This window comes from Plecotus auritus (assembly GCF_963455305.1).
Source record: "Plecotus auritus genome assembly, chromosome: X".
NCBI lineage: Eukaryota > Metazoa > Chordata > Mammalia > Chiroptera > Vespertilionidae > Plecotus > Plecotus auritus.
The window spans coordinates 82,624,674-82,641,989 of record NC_137784.1 but is presented as its reverse complement, the minus strand read 5'-3'; the positions used below and the strand labels follow the sequence as shown (position 1 = coordinate 82,641,989).

General features: G+C 37.1%; 1 protein-coding gene across 1 annotated transcript in view; it reads right to left on the bottom strand.

Moving 5' to 3' along the window:
• The window catches only part of RADX (RPA1 related single stranded DNA binding protein, X-linked), a 78,632-nt gene that overhangs the window by 11,078 nt on the left and 50,238 nt on the right, over nucleotides 1-17,316 (bottom strand). The window contains exon 12 of the mRNA XM_080652374.1: nucleotides 1,149-1,439. Coding sequence (XP_080508500.1) covers nucleotides 1,149-1,439 — 291 coding nt within the window. The remainder of the gene's footprint in view (nucleotides 1-1,148; nucleotides 1,440-17,316) is intronic.

The following is a 17,316-nucleotide window of genomic DNA, read 5'->3' as shown; positions in this document are numbered from 1 at the left end:
AATATTCAATTTATGTGTTTCCAGATGAACTCATTATTTCCATGGTTACTTTTTTGTGATATAAGGGAAATTGTTGCTATAATATTTGTTTCCTAGATATAAAACTAAGACTGATAAACTTGACCCCAAAAGACCAAGAATGCACTCCAGTGAAAAGCATCTGAAATTTAGATGTAAGACTCTCTAACAGAGTGAATAGAAATTCACACTTTTCGTAGATTATACACATGTATGTACATATTTATGTGTAAGAAGGTAGGGAAGTGGAAGTGGGAGAGAGTAAAGGAGAAAAAGGAATCTTGATAAAGATCAAGGTAATTTATTCCAGTAGTCCAGATGTAAAAATCTATGAATTGCAATTTCTTTTAGGCATTAAATTCATTTGCCAATGATTTTTCCTTATTCTTTCATTTTAAGGTAACAAGATCTTTCTTTAAAACACAAATTCAAATAAAATGTTTTCCTTGACTTTGAAATTAGTTCATTTTGGCTAAAATTTTATATTAGAAATATTTTTATGTACATTTTCACCCATTAAAAACAAACTTAAAATAAATATATAAAAATGTATTGATTCCTTTATAATTCTATAAATTCTGTAGCTACTTCTCAATTTTAAACAACCTGAGGAAATTAGCTTATTTCCCTTATCAGACATGGGATGTTTATTCAGTAGTTTCTTTCTGTTCAACCTGAGTTACTTGAGAATTTTATTTTCTTCAGGGCTACACAGACCTCTGTTTATAGGAGCATCTATTGATTAGTACCCTTTTCTCTTTAACCTACATTTTAGCTTTCAATGGTTCAGATACTCTGAATAAGAGACAGAGAATATGGGCAAGAAAGTGGTGGCTAACAGAGAACAGAATCAGTTTTAGAAGTAGTCTGGGATGAGGAAAGTTCCCTAGGTTCCCAATCTTTCCCCCCCAAATACTTTCCAAGGACTTGCCAATGTTTAAAAGCCCACAGTTAGAGCTTAATGTATTCCAGAACTAGTGCTCTATTCCTTTGGTTTGAACCAAACAAAAGCGCTCCTTGGGCTTAATTTTTTGTGAGGGTACTTCATTTTTTTTTTATGCAAAATACTATCATCTATATTTAAAATATGTTAAATGAATAATATCCAAAGGGAAAAACAGTTGACTTACCTAGGATGGTTATTTCAAAATGTCCAAGACTTCGGGCACTCTTAAAATCACTAAGTTTTAGGGGCCTTTCTTCTGGTGCTATGTATTTTGCAGGCTGACAATTATACTGCTGAATAAGAAAATTTTTGTGTTCGAAAACAAATTTCCGTGGAATACTTTCAGGATAAACAAAGTTGTAACGTAGGTGATCTCTTAAGCCAAACTTTTTCTCTCTCCACAGTTGACTTTCCCACCTATGAGTTAGAGTTTTTCTGGCTTTCCATTTAATACCAGTGCTTGCATTTTCTCTACCTGTTAAAGACACAATAAGATAAATACAATTGACCCATAAATTAAGCAAATCAAGCCATTTTCTACATAAAAAGAGCACAGATTAAAGAGGAATAGTTTAAGTAACGTTAAAAATCTAACAACCACCTACAAAATGTAGATTGAATATCTAAAAGATAATTCTTATTAAAGTGAGGAAAGAACTAAATTTACTTTCAAAATAAACTTTTACTCTAAAGTATTAAAAAGTAATATTGTTTTCTCTGCTAATGGCTTTATGGAGATTTGTTAATTATCTTCTTTATATTTTTTCTGTATTTTCTAAATGTTTTTAAATAAACATATATTCCTTTTATATTCAATGACAAGTTCAAGGTAAAACAAATTCATGAAAATAATAACCTTTAGAGATGGGACCACCACTCACTATTGGTGGAATTTAAGATTAAAACAATATTTTGTTCATCTTTGCTAAAAGTAGCATGAGCAAATACAAGACAGTCTTTTCCTTGCATATAACTCACCTTCCAAAGGACCATTTATTTATATGATACCTCTTTCAGATATAAATGACATATGGAAAACAAAGAGGGAACTAAATGGAGATGAAAGACTGCTTCAATTCTAGATTGTTCTCTAACATCAAGTTAATTTATGATTTATGTACTGTTTGTCTAACACAGTTTCTAAGGCAGAATGTAATATCTCCCCCACACATTATGACATTCATTCATTCAGCAAATAATTACTAAGCACCTATTATGTACTAGACACTGTGCTAAGAAATTTTGTGAAATACAATTTTAATTGAATACTATACCCTGGAAACTGAAGATATATGGTAGAATCAGAAAAAAAAAGATTTTGGAACAAGACCCTCATGTTGTCAGTTCTGCTAGCTGAGGAAAGCTGACAGCAACTCTGTTTCAAAGTTTACCATGGCTGCTGAATTGCTTCCATGCATGCTGCTTATGCCTTGCTGTTCATTATTACCCTAGCATTAAAAACAAACAAAAAAAAAACAACAAAAAACACAACAACCTTGATGAGACAGAAAGAAGCATCAACAGTATGGTTTCATTTTGATTAATATACTACTTCTGCTTTCCTAACTTTATACCTATATTCTTAGACTACTTTTGGGGTACTTTTTAAAAAATATATTTTTGATGTAGTCCCATTTGTTTATTTTCTCTTTAGTTTCCATTGCCCTAGGAGCAGTATCAGTGAAGAAGTTCCTTCGGCATATGTCTGAGATTTTGCTGTCTGTGGATTCCTCTAGTATTTTTATGGTTTCCCGTCTTATGTTTAAGTCCTTTATCCATTTTGAGTTTATTTTTGTGTATGGTGAAAGTTGGTGATCTAGTTTCATTTTTTTGCATGTATCTGACCAATTTTCCCAACACCATTTGTTGAAGAGACTGTCTTGACTCCATTGTATGTTCATGCCTCCTTTGTCAAATAGTAATTGGGCATAGTGGTTTGGGTCGATTTCTGGGTTCTCTATTCTATTCCATTGATCTATATGTCTGTTCTTGTGCCAGTACCAGGCTGTTTTGAGAACAGTGGCTTTGTAATACAGCTTGATATCTAAATAAAAAGCTTTTGCACAGCAAAGGAAACCATCAATAAAACAACAAGAAAGCCCACTGCATAGGAGAACATATTTGCCAATGATATCAACGATAAGGGCTTAATCTCCAACATTTACAGAGAACTCATACAACTTAACAAAAAGAAGATAAACAACCCAATCAAAAAATGGGCAACTGATCTAAATAGACACTTTTCGAAAGAAGACAGAAGGAAGGCCAAGAGACATATGAAACCTGCTCAAAGTCACTAATCATCAGAGAGATGCAAATCAAAACAACAATGCAGTACCATCTTACACCTGTCAGAATGGCTATCATCAACAAATCAACAAACGACAAGTGTTGGCGAGGATGCGGAGAAAAAAGAACTCTTTTGTACTGCTGGTGGGAATGCAGACTGGTGCAGCCACTGTGGAGAACAGTATGTAGTTTCCTCAAAAAACTAAAAATGGAACTCCCATTTGACCCAGTGATCCCACTTCTAGGAATATACCCCAAGAAACTAGAAACACCAATCAGAAAGGATATATGCACCCCTATGTTCATAGCAGCACAATTCACCATAGCTAAGATTTGGATACAGCCTAAATGCCCATCAGCAGATGAGTGGATTAAAAAACTGTGGTACACCTACACAATGGAATACTATGCTGCGGTAAAAAAGAAGGAGTTCTTAGCATTTGCAACAACATGGATGGGGATGGAGAGCATTATGCTAAGTGATATAAGCCAGGCAGAAAAAGATAAATATCACATGATCTCAGTCATTTGTGGAATATAATGAACAACATAAACTGATGAACAAAAATAGATCCAGAGACAGAGAAACGTTGATCAGAACTTCAAAACTCAGGGAAGGAGGGGGTCTGTGGGAGTAAGGGGGAGAGATCAACCAAGGGACTTGTGTGCATGCATATGAGCCTAATCAATGGACACAGACAACAGGGGGGTGGGGCATGAGTAGGGGGTGGGGGGTAATGGGGGAATAAGGACACATATGTAAAAAAATAATAATGAAAATAATAAAAAATAAAATAAAAAAATAGAAAAGGAATTGTGAGGTAACCAGAACCCCAAGAACGCCTGAGAACGTCTTTCTTGCCATGCTAGCAGTCATCAGCTGTACGGTAATATTACCTGGGGCAAATGGGGAAGTATTTTGGACTTAGGTTCCTGACCCTTCATGGGTAAGAGCCCTTACGTGGGCTAACCCCCCACCTAATGTAGTCACCAATAATACCAAACACCTTGGTCATACAGGAGGACCATGGGTGGGGCAAGGAAGTATAATTACACAGGGGTTGCCATCCAGCTTCCCTTTGGTATGACACAAAATCAAACCACTGCTCCTTTGTGTGTAAAATTAAAGAGAGGTTTCTGGCTTGCGTGGACACCAAAGGAAGGGACTATCACTACTTGCTCCTGGGAGAGGTGCAGAAAAATGTAACTAAGACCTTGTCTATACAAAAAAGAAATTGACAGCCACTTTGAAATGGAATTCCCATGGCCTAGAGCAAAGAATATCCTTACATGATATTATTCTACAATGTCATTATAATTTTTCCCAGATTTGTATTACCCCCATTACCTATAATAGTACCTCGCACCCTTGGGAATCAATAAAAATTCATCTTTTTGGTGCTTGGAGACAAAGGTAACACATCTCTTGATATTTTAGAATTACAACAGCATAATGTACAATTATGCCAAACAAACTTACAAACTAATTCTTTGAATGTCTGGCAGCAATTTAAAAAGGAGATGAAAGGATTTAATCCCTTCCACTGTGTAGAGGGCCCCCTGGGAAGGCACCTGAGCATTCTATATTGGCCCCTCTTGCCCTTTTGGCCAAGAGGGACCCTCTTCTCACAATCCAATTGCCCACAGCTGTTGCCTGTGCTTTCTGTTCATGCTGAGGTTGAAGCCTCGTGGTGGCTGGTACCATGGATCTGTCTCTCGCCCAGTGGGGTGAGCTGGGCCCTCCCTGGAGAAGAAACCTGGGTTCCCCAAGATATGTGACTAGGGCCGGGGCCCTGCCAGCAGGCGAGGGGATCCCAAGGCAGGTGCTGGGCGTGGAGGCCACGGGGGCATAGGCTACCAAGGAGACAGAACTGAACCTCACATCACCCTGCTTGGCCCCGGAGGATGGCTGGTTAGCCAGAGACGGGTAAGATTCCTCACGGAAGGAACAACCTAAGACAGGCACAGTTGCAGAGGGGCCATCAGGAGAGAACTTGGGGGTCAACAGAGGTGGGGCACAGACCCTCACCCCCCCCCAACTTTGCAGGGGCCTGAACCCTCACACCTTCTGAGGGAGGTCTCCTGCCCCCATGGCTGCTTTGCTTCCCATGCCCAGCATGAATCAGGTCCCAGGTAACAGACAGAGACGGCGGACAGCAGCTGCCCTCTCACTGCAACAAGACTTCTTTGAGTTGTCTTGTACCCATGGTATGGGGAAGTGGGTTTTTGATATCTAAATCCAACCTAGCACCAGGAATGCTCAGGGCCTACTCAAGAGGGCAAATAATCCTTTCCACTAATATTTACAGGGTAAAATAAGATTGTTGTTAGAGTATTAAATTTGACAGTAAAATAGTAGTCAAGTTCTCAGACTACTTTAAATTGGCTAAGTGAAATAAGCAAATATTCCAGAAAAATTAATGGTACTGGACAAAAAGCTGTTCCTAAAGTGTTATCTAAAATTTTTATTGGTAGTTCATCTCATGGTATAATTGCGTAACATGTAATGAACCTAAAGCAGTCATATTTTAGTGCAACAAATTAAAATTTAGAAGCTATCAAGACTACATTATAAAATTTCCAAAAGCCTCCTAATATTTAAATCAAAAAAGGGGGGATAGTAGAAGAATATCATGTAAGGAAAAATATCCTCTAAGTACATTACATCTAGAAAATTTTTACTTTAGAAAATTAACTTTCATTTATAATGCTAACAGCAAGACACCCATGAAAAACACACATGGTGTCTAAACAAGCCAAAGGAAAATTGTTTGGGCAAAAAATGAAAAAGGATCCTAAGTCAAATTTATAGAAAAGATTACTTTATTAACTTTTGGCTGAAAATATGTTTGTATATTTTCAGAAAACACCTCCAAGACCATGTGGATTCCTGCTACAGAGGGGAATTGACAGGACTACTCCAGCCATGAAGACAGAAGAGAAACAGTCCAGAGATGGAAGATGCTGACAACGCCTCGCCATACCAGCAGTCAGCAGCTGTGCATCCTGGCAGGTTGCCCAGGACCAAACCAGAGAGTGTCAGACCTGCATTACCACCATTTGTCCACCATCCAGAACTGAAATATCATTGCTGACTTGTACACATAAGGAACTGTTTGACATTGAAATTGGGACTCAAAAGAACTGTTGGCCCAGAAAGAAACTCACTACAGACTGATTCATTTGCCTCTCAGCATAACCATTATTGCTTGTCTCATTTTCGGTTCTTATAAGTGCATTTCTAGTATCACATGATTTCACTCATCTACATAATGAACAACATAAACTGATGAACAAAAACAGACCCGGAAACAGGGAAGCATTGATGAGATTGTCAAACCTCAGAGGGAAGGTAGGGGAGGGTGGGAGTAAGGGGGGAGAGATCAACCAAAGGACTTGTATGCATGCATATAATCCTAACCAGTGGTCACGGACAACAGCGGGGTGGGGGCATGCGTGGGGAGGGGTTTGTATGGAAATGGGGGGATGAGGACAAATATGTGATACCTTAATCAATAAAGAAATTAATTAAAAAAATAAAAACAAAAATAAAAAAATATATATTTTTCTTCATTTCAGAGAGGAAGGGAGAGGGAGAGATAGAAACATCAATGATGAGAGCGAATCATTGATCAGCTGCCTCCTGCACGCCCCTGACTGGGGATCCAGCCTGCAACCAGGGCATGTGCCCTTGACCAGAATCGAACCCAGGACCCTTCACTCGGCAGACCGATGCTCTATCCACTGAGCCAAATCAGCTACTTTTTGGTTTCTTAAACCTCACAAGAGACTTACTAAAATTTTATTACAAGGTAAAATACCAGATTAAATTATAAGAAAAGATGAAGAAGATGAACACACACTTCTTACCAGGAATTTAAAATACTGCAATATTACAAGACTCCTTAAACTCAAAATTCAACTGATGAATTCATTTAACATCTCATAAAATGCTTGACAACAAAAATAATAAAATATTTAATCACACATGAAAAGGAAAGGAATTAATCAATGCCAGTAGAAAAACTCAAAGCTAATAGTATTAGACTAAACTGAGAATTGGGCAATGATTTAATATTTTTACTTTCTAGAAATAAATCTCCCCTTTCTAAACTAATAAAAGTACATAATTAGAGCAGCAATAAGTAGCTATGACAATGATCCAAGTTATATTGTGTGTTCATGATTGACTTGTTAAAAAATATAGCATGCAAAGAACAAGTTATAGGCTAGTCTAATTTTTAAAAATTAAGTAATTACATTTACCTTATAAAAAATCCTATGGTTGACCCTGGCAGGAATAAGTCAGAATATTTTATATGCCTATTTTCTTTTTTTTCAGTGTTAATATTAAGGACTGGCAAGGCATAAATATAGTAAAAATTCCTCTGAAAAATCATGCTTTTTTATTTTTTAATTTAGTAACTTGGGACTGTAATTACCTATTCCAATTATATGTTCATAATCAATACAAATGTGTATAAATTTAATAAAAGAGGTATATGTAGACACTGGTTACCAACAGCAATATTTTAAAGGTAATAATTAGGAAGCAGGCCAAATATATCTAGAGTTCAGGTTTTTCTAAAAATAAGAATATTATGAACTAGAATTATTTTATTTTTAGCTTGAATATTGTTAAAATTGCCATAAGAAACACATTATCTTTTTTAAAAATGTTTTTATTGATTTTAGAGAGAGGAATAGATAGGTAGATAGAAACATTGATGAGAGAGAAACATCTATCAGTTGCCTCCTGCATGTCTTCTACTGGGGATCGAGCCTGCCTGACTGGGAATCAAACAGGTGACCTCTTGGTTCATGGATTGACACTCAACCACTGAGCAACATAGGCCGGGCCACATTATGTTTTTAAGCCTAAAGCATGATTATGATACAGGTTAATTATCTAGAAAAATTATACTTTTGTGTAAATATATATGATTATATAATGTAATTATAATGATCACTATTATTTTAATGATTCATTTTACCCTTCTTTCTGTTGAGAACAGATTTATAGTTAAATGAGGAAAATATTCAGGGGAAGACCACATTTAGGTTATGAGGTAAAAAAGGACACAGTATAAATGCTTGCATGTAGGAATGGTGATTTTTTTTCTTTACAAAACCTACTCTGAGCATGTCATAAGATAAAAGTTATAGGCAGGGGTTTATGGAGGCATGGGAGAGGGAGAGGAACTATTTTCATTTCCTCTATCTCTCTTGGTTCCACTGACTCCCACCCTGGAATAAGATCTATAAGACTAGAAAAGAATAGGATAATCCAGTCAGTGATAAGTTCTATAATTAGTAGCAAGTATATAACAGACTTTTTAAAGAGTTGTGTAAGTCAGAGGTTACCTGCAACATCTTGTATTTCAGTAGCTCTGTTACTGTTTATTGTTAACATTCAATGTATGTTTTATCTATTTATCTAAGTTATCAGATATAAATGATAAAATGTTCAACTTTGTAGCCTTAAAAAAACCCAGCACTATAAGTCCACACTCACAGACTAATTATATATTCACAAATGAGTCTCTTTTGGATAGTAATTTCCAAAACTATTATGAAACATAGCTGGGAATACATCAGTAACCATGTTAACACACATAAAACTAATTCATTCATTAAAATTGTAATATAGTAAACAAATAGGACTATATCAAATTAAAAAGCTTCTGCACAGAAAAGGAAACCATCAACAAGATGAAAAATCAAGCTACTGAATAAGAGAAAATAATTGCAAATTGTATGAGTGGTTAACATCCAAAATATCTAAATAACTTATTCAACTTAATAGCAAACCCTCCCCCCAAAACAATCTGATTTAAAAATGGGCAGAGGATCTGAATAGACATTTTTCCAAAGAAGACATACATATGGCCAACAGGTACATGGAAAGGGTCTCAACATCACTAATCATCAGAGAATTGCACATCAAAAACATTATGAGATATCACCTCACATTTAGAATGGCTATTATTAAAAATACAAGAAATTACAAGTGTTGGTGAGGATGTAGAGAAAAGGGAATCCTTGTGCACTGTTGGTGGGAATGTAAATTGGTGCAGCCATTATAGAAAACAGTATGGAGGGTCCTCAAAAAAGTAAAAAAGTAAAAACAGAACTACTGTATGATTCAGCAAATCCACTTCTGGGTATTAATCTAAAGAAAACAAAAACACTAACTTGAAAAGATAGATGCAGCCCCATGTCTATTGTAGAATTATTTACAACTAGAGGCCTGGTGCAGAAATTTGTGCACGGGTAGGGTCCCTAGGCCTGGCCAGCCATCAGGGTCGATTGGGGCCTTCTGGCTTCTGGCCATAGCCTTCCTTCCCTGGCTGCTGGCTGCCGGCTGCCGGCTGGGGCCTTCCTTTATGCTGCACTGCCCCCCTGGTGGTCAGTGCACATAATAGTGAGCAATCAAACTCCCAGTCTCCTGGTTGAACTCCCGAGGGGACACTTCGCATATTAGCCTTTTATATAGATAGATAGCCAAGATATAGAAACAACCTAAGAGTCCATTGATGGATGAATGGATAATGAAATGTGAATGCATATATATATGAAGTATTATTCAACCATAAATATAACAAAATCTTGCATTTCCAAAAACATGAATGGACCTTGAAGGCATTATGCTAAGTGAAATAAATCAGGCACAGAAAGAAAAACACTATTATGATCTCACTTATATGTGAAATTAAAAAAAAAAAAAACACAAGAAAAATAACTGAGTTCATAGAGAACAGATTAGTGAATGCCAGAGGTGAGGAGTGAAATGGGTGAAAGGGGTCAAAAGGTATAAATTTCCAGTCATAAAATAAGTCATGGGGACAAAATGTACACAGGGTGACTATAGTTAATAATACTCTGTTGCATATTTGAAAGTTACTAGGAGGGTAGATCTTAAAATTTCTTATCACAAGAAAAAATGTAAATATGTATGGAGACAGATGTTAACTAGACTTATTGTGGTACACACTTCACAATATATACAAATATCAAATCATGTTGCACACTTGAAACTAATATAATGTTATATGCCAATTATAATCAATTTAAAAAAATAAAAAAATAATTAATGTAAAAGAGCTTTGTAGTTTAGAAAGAACCATTATAAACTTCATTAGCCACTTCCTGAGAAACTATCTTGTAACAGAAATGCCTTTGGAGGCTTGGCACACTAACTTTTTGTTGTTCTTGTTAATCCTCACCCGAGGATGTTTTTTCATTGATTTTTAGGGAGAATGGAAGAGAGAGGGAAAGACAGAGAGAAACATCGATATGAGAGAAACACATTGATTGATTGTCTCCTGCAGGCGCTCTGACTAGGGCCGGGGCCATGGAGGAGCCTGCAACCAAGGTACCTGCCCTTGACAGGAATCGAACCTGGGACCCTTTGGTCTGCAGGCTGACGCTCTACCCACTGATCCAAACGCGCTAGGGCTGGCACACTAACTTAATAAGGTTTGGTCTCTAGCCGTGAATGGGGATGTTCTTTTTTAAAATAATTATGACCACTTAATTGTAAGTTTCTTTGAGATTTGTCTGAAATAACTAAAAATTATCAGTATGTTTTCTATATTGTTAAAAGTCAAGAAAGAAATGTAGAAAAAGAGAAATGAAATATAAAGGCAATTATCCACACTGAGACACTTCAGTCCACAGGCCAATGCTCTATCCACTGAACCAAACTGGCTAGGGCATATAAATATAAATTGCTTATCTCATATTACTATTGTTACATTACCTTTCCTTTGTTTAGTATATGTATGGTATATGCTTGGTCATTCATTTATATTAAAATTTTTTATATAAGTTTGCTTAAGTGTGTCTTTTACATGCAGCATATAACTAGTACATTTTTAAAGCTCATCTTTGAAAGCTTAACATGTTTACATTTAGTTAAATTGTTAATGTATTTGGAATTATTTTGGTCATGTTATTTTGTATTTTAAATATAGTTTTTTCTCTGCTTCCCCCCTATTTCTGCCTTCTACTGTCCCTATCAAATTATCATAATTCTCCTTATTTTCTTGTTGCTTTGGAAGTTATACCTTCTATGCCTGTTCTTTCAGCATGCCGTTAAAATTTTAACTTTCACGTCTAAATTTACTGTCTATAGATCATCTTCCCACCTATTTTATTTTCAACTGTATTTTATTTTCACTTTGTTTCAAATCTCAAGAAACTATTTATTACCGTAGTTGCTTTTTTAAAAAAAATTTAATTTATTGTTTAAAGTATTACAAATAGTAGTACATATATCTCCTTTTTTGCCCCATTGACCTTCCCCCAGCATCCCCTACCCCCTGGCACATGCCCTCACTCCACCCCCTAGTGTCTTGTGTCCATTAGTTGTGCTTACATGCATGCATACAAATCCTTCAGTTGATCTCTTCCTCCCCCTCCCCAACACTCCCCACCTGCCCGCTGTAATTTGACAGTCTGTTCGATGCTTCACTGCCTCTGTATCTCTCTTTTTATTCATCAGGTTATAATGTTATTTATTTTCCATAAATGAGTGAGATCATGTGGTATTTTCCTTTCATTGCCTGGTTTATTTCACTTAGCATAATGCTCTCCAGTTCCATCCATGCTGCTGCAAATGGTAAGAACTCCTTCTTTTTTATAGCAGCATAGTATTCCATTGTGTAGATGTACCATGGTTTTCTAATCCACTCATCTAATGATGAGCATTTAGGCTGTATCCAAATCTTAGCTATTGTAAATTGTGCTGCTATGAACATAGGGGTGCATATATCCTTTCTGATTGGTGTTTCTAGTTTCTTGGGGTATATTCCTAGAAGTGGGATCACTGGGTCAAATGGGAGTTCCATTTTTAGTTTTTTAAGAAACTACATACTGTTCTCCACAGTGGCTGCACCAGTCTGCATTCCCACCAGCAGTGCACGAGGGTTCCTTTTTCTCCGCATCCTTGCTAACACTTGTCCTTTGTTGATTTGTTGATGATAGCCATTCTGACAGGTGTGAGATGGTACCGCATTGTCGTTTTGATTTGCATCTCTCGGATAATTAGTGACTTTGAGCATGTTTTAATATATCTCTTGGCCTTCCTTCTGTCTTCTTTCGAAAAGTATCTATTTAGGTCCGTTGCCCATTTTTTTTATTGGATCATTTATCTTCCTTTTGTTATATTGTATGAGTTCCCAGTAAATGTTGGAGATTAAACCTTTATCGTAATATTGGCAAATATGTTCTCCCATACAGTGGGCTTTCTTATTGTTTTGTTGATGGTTTCTTTTGCTGTACAAAAGCTTTTTATTTTGATGTAGTCCCATTTGTTTATTTTCTCTTTAGTTTCCATTGCCCTAAGAGCAGTATCAGTGAAGAAGTCCCTTTGGCATATGTCTGAGATTTCGCTGCCTGTGGATTCCTCTAGTATTTTTATGGTTTTCTTTCTTATGATTATGTCCTTTATCCATTTTGAGTTATTTTTGTGTATGGTGTAAGTTGGTGGTCTAGTTTCATTTTTTTGCATGTATCTGTCCAATTTTCCCAACACCATTTGTTGAAAAGACTGTCTGGACTCCATTGTATGTTCATGCCTCCTTTGTAAAATATTAATTGAGCATAGTGGTTTGGGTTGATATATGGGTTTTCTGTTCTATTCCATTGGTCTATATGTCTGTTCTTGTGCAAGTACCAGGCTGTTTTGAGAACAGTGGCTTTGTAATACAGCTTGAAATCTGTTATTGAGATCCCACCTACTTTGTTCTTCTTTCTCAGGATTGCTGCAGCTATTCAGGGTCTTTTTTTTTTTTTTTTTATTCCAGATGAATTTTTGGAGAGTTCTTTCTAGGTCTGTGAAATATGCTATTGGTATTTTAATGGGGAGTGCATTGAATCTATAGATTGCTTTGGGTAGTATGGACATTTTAATGATGTTGATTCTATCAATCCATGAACATGGTATGTTCGTCCATCTGTTTATGTCTTCCTCTCTTTTTTCAATGTCTTGTAGTTTTCTGCGTATAGGCCTTTTACCTCCTTAGTTAAGTTTGTTCCTAGGTATCTTAATTTTTCAGGTGCGATGGTAAATGGGATTGCTTTTTAAGTCTCTCTTTCTGTAAGTTCACTATTGGTGTAAAGAAATGCCATAGATATCATGGCGTTAATTTTGTATCCTGCTACATTGCCGAATTCATTTATTAAGTCTAAAAATTTTTTTGTTGGAGTCTTTCGGGTTTTTTATGTACAATATCATGTCATCTGCAAATAAGGACAGTTTTACTTCTTCTTTTCCATTTTGGATGCCTTTTATTTCTTCTTCTTGTCTAATCACAATGGCTAATACTTCCAGTACTATGTCGAACAGGAGTGGTGAGAGTGAGCATCCCTGTCTTGTTCCTGTTCTTAGGGGAAATGTTTCGTTTTGTGTTTCCCAAAGTTCCCTTAGGCTCTCCTCCTGGTTTTAGTTTTTGCCCATTGAGTATGATGTTGCTGTGGGTTTGTCATATATGGGTTTTATTATGTTGAGGTATGATCCTTCTATTCCCACCTTGTTGAGAGTTTTTATCAAGAAAGGGTGTTGGACTTTTTCAAATGCTTTTTCTGCATCAATTGAAATGACTATGTGATTTTTATCTCTCAATTTGTTTATGTGATGTATCACGTTTATTGATTTGCGGATATTGTATTATCCTTGCATTGCTGGGATAAATCCTACTTGGTAATGATGTATGATCTTTCTGATGTACTGCTGAATCCGATTTGCTAGAATTTTGTTGAGGATTTTGGCATCTATGTTCACGAGGGATATTGGTCTGTAATTCTCTTTCATTGTGTTGTCTTTATCTGGTTTTGGTATTAGGGTGATGCCATCTTCATAAAAGGAGCTTGGAAGTGTTCCTTCCTCTTGAATTTTTTGGAATACTCTGAGGAGGATAGGTTTTAGTTCTTCCTTGAATGTTTGGTAAAGCTCCCCTGTGATGCCATCTGGCCCCGGGCTTTTGTATCCTGGAAGCTTTTTGATGACTGCTTCAATTTCTTCCATAGTTATTGGCCTATTGAGATATTTAGATTCTTCCTGATTGAGTTTTGGAAGGTTGTATTTTTCTAGGAATATGTCCATTTCCTCCAGGTTGTCCATTTTGTTGGAATAGAGTTGTTCATAGTATTTTTAAACAATCCTTTGTATTTCTGTGGGGGTCTGTTGTAATTTCTCCTCTTTCATTTCTGATTTTGTTTGTGTCCTCTCTCTTTGCTTTTTGGTGAGTCTGGCTAGAAGTTCATCAATCTTGTTTATCCTTTCAAAGAAATAGCTCCTGGTTTTGTTGATCTTATGTATTGCTTTTTTTTGGGTCTCTATTTCATTTATCTCTGCTCTAATCTTTATTATTTCATTCCTTCTGCTTAAGCTGGGCTTTTCATGTTGCTCTCTTTCTAACTCTTTGAGTTTTAGGGTTAGGTAATTTATTACCACTGTTTCTTGTTTTTTGCAGTAGGCTTGTAAAGCTATGAACTTCCCTCTCAAGACTTCTTTCACTGTGTCCCATAGATTTTGGATTGTTGTGTTTTCATTGTCGTTTGTTGCCATGATGTTTATTTCTTCTTTGATCTCTCTGGTAAACCAGTCATTGTTTAATAGCATGCTATATAGTCTCCAGATGTTTGATTTTTTTGCATTGTTTTTATTGTAGTTGATTCCCAGTTTTATGCCATTGTGACCTGAGAAGATGCTTGATATGAATTCTATCTTCTTGTATTTGAAGAGACTTTGCCTATGACCCAATATATGGTCTATCTTTAAAAATGACCCATGTGCACTTGAGAAGAATGTATATTCTGTGGCTCTGGGGTGAAATGTTCTGAAGATGTCAATTAATTCAATCTGGTCTAGTGAGTCATTTAGGATTGATGTTTCTTAGCTGAGTTTTTTTTTAAATAAATCTTTATTGTTCAGATTATTATAGGTGTTCCTCTTTTTTCCCCCATAGCTCCCTTTCACCTGATTCCCCACCCCACCACATGCCCTTACACCCTGCCACTGTCTTCATCCATAGGTGTTAAGATTTTTGTCCAATCTCTTCCTGCACCCCTCATAACCCCTTCCCCCTGAAAATTGTCAGTCCACTCCCTTTCTATGTCCCTGATTCTATTATATTCACTAATCCATTCTGTTCTTCAGATTTTTTTATTCAATTGATTTTTAGATTCACTTGTTGGTAGGTATGTATTTGATGTCATTTTGTTGTTCATAATTTTTATCTTTACCTTTTTCTTCTTCTTCCTCTTCTTAAAGAACACCCTTCAGCATTTCATGTAATCCTGGTATGGTGGTGATGAACTCCTTTAGCTTTTTCTTGTCTGTGAAGCTCTTTATCTGACCTTCAACTCTGAATGATAGCTTTGCTGGGTAGAGTAATCTTGGTTGTAGGTTCTTGCTGTTCATCACTTTGAATATTTCTTGCCACTCCCTTCTGGCCTGCATAGTTTCTGTTGAGAAATCAGCTGACAGTCGTATGGGTACTCCATTGTAGGTAACTAACCGTTTTTCTCTTGTTGCTTTCAAGATTCTCTCTTTGTCTTTTGCCCTTGGCATTTTAATTATGATGTGTCTTGGTGTGGTCCTCTTTGGATTCCTCTTGTTTGGAGTTCTGTGCGCTTCCTGAACTTGTAAGTCTATTTCTTTCACCAGGTAGGCAAAGTTTTCTGTCATTATTTATTTTAATTGGTTTTCAATATTTTGTGCTCTCTTTTTTTCTGGCACCCCAAAAATTCGGATATTGGTACACTTCAAGTTGTCCCAAAGGCTCCTTACACTATCTTCATATTTTTGGATTATTTTTTCTTTTTGTTTTTCTGGTTGGGTGTTTTTTGTTTCCTCATATTTCAGATCTTTGTTTTGATTCTTGGGGTATGTTGATCTACAGTTTTGTTTCTGTATATATATATATATTTTAATATATTTTATTGATTTTTTACAGAGAGGAAGGGAGAGGGACAGAGAGTCAGAAACATCGATGAGAGAGAGACATCGATCAGCTGCCTCCTGCACACCCCCCACCGGGGATGTGCCCGCAACCAAGGTACATGCCCTTGACCGGAATCGAACCCGGGACCCTTCAGTCTGCAGGCCGACGCTCTATCCACTGAGCCAAACCGGTTTCGGCTGTATATTCTTTATTTCAGACAGTGTATGCTTAATTCCTGACTGGTCCTTTTCCATTTTTTTGGCATTCTTGTTAAGATCCTTAAAGGTCTCACTAAGTTCCTCAGAGGTTTTTAGAAGATTCTTGAGTAACCTTATAAATGTGGTTCTGAACTCTATGTCATCCAGTAGTTTGCTTTCCTCCATTTCTTTCATCCGTGACATGTTTCTTTGTCTCTGCATTTTGCTGCTTCCCTGTGTTGATGGAGTGGCTTTGTGTGGTTGGTGACCTATAGGGGCCAGTAGCTCAGCCTCCCCAATCACCTGAGGTAGACGCTCTTGGTACACCCCTTTGTGGGCTGGGTGCAAAGTCTTGGTGTAGTTAAGCCTTGATTGCTCTTGGTACACTAGGAGGAATTGACCTAAATGCCAATTGGCTGTGAGGATCCACTGTGTCTATAATGGAAGAACTGCTACGCTGGAGACACGCTTATGGTGCAGGACTTGTTTCAGTGGGGCTTTGGTGCTCACTGAGTCTGCCTCTTGAAAGTGTCACTTATAAATGTGAGGAGTTGAATTCTGGTGTCTCACACTGACCACTAGGTACACTAGCTTCTGGATCTCCAATGGGGTTCAGGTCAGCTACTGTCTTAGGCCACCCAGCAGGAGCTACATCGAGAACTACAGTTCTCTCCTCTTTGCTTGGGTTTGGAGGTTTTGGAGCTGTTTGACCTGGGCTGCAATTTTGCTAGGTTAAGCTGCGATAGGGCAGGCCATTCATATGCTAAAGCCGGTGTTTGGAGCTTGCGTGGGTTTGTAGGTTGTGGGGGGTGGGGTCTCAGGGCATCACTAGGGTAGTGCATGGCAAACAGCGATGGCTGCCAGTAAGCTGGCTCTGCGTCTCCGACTGCGTCCCTGCGTCCTGTGCCCCAGCAAA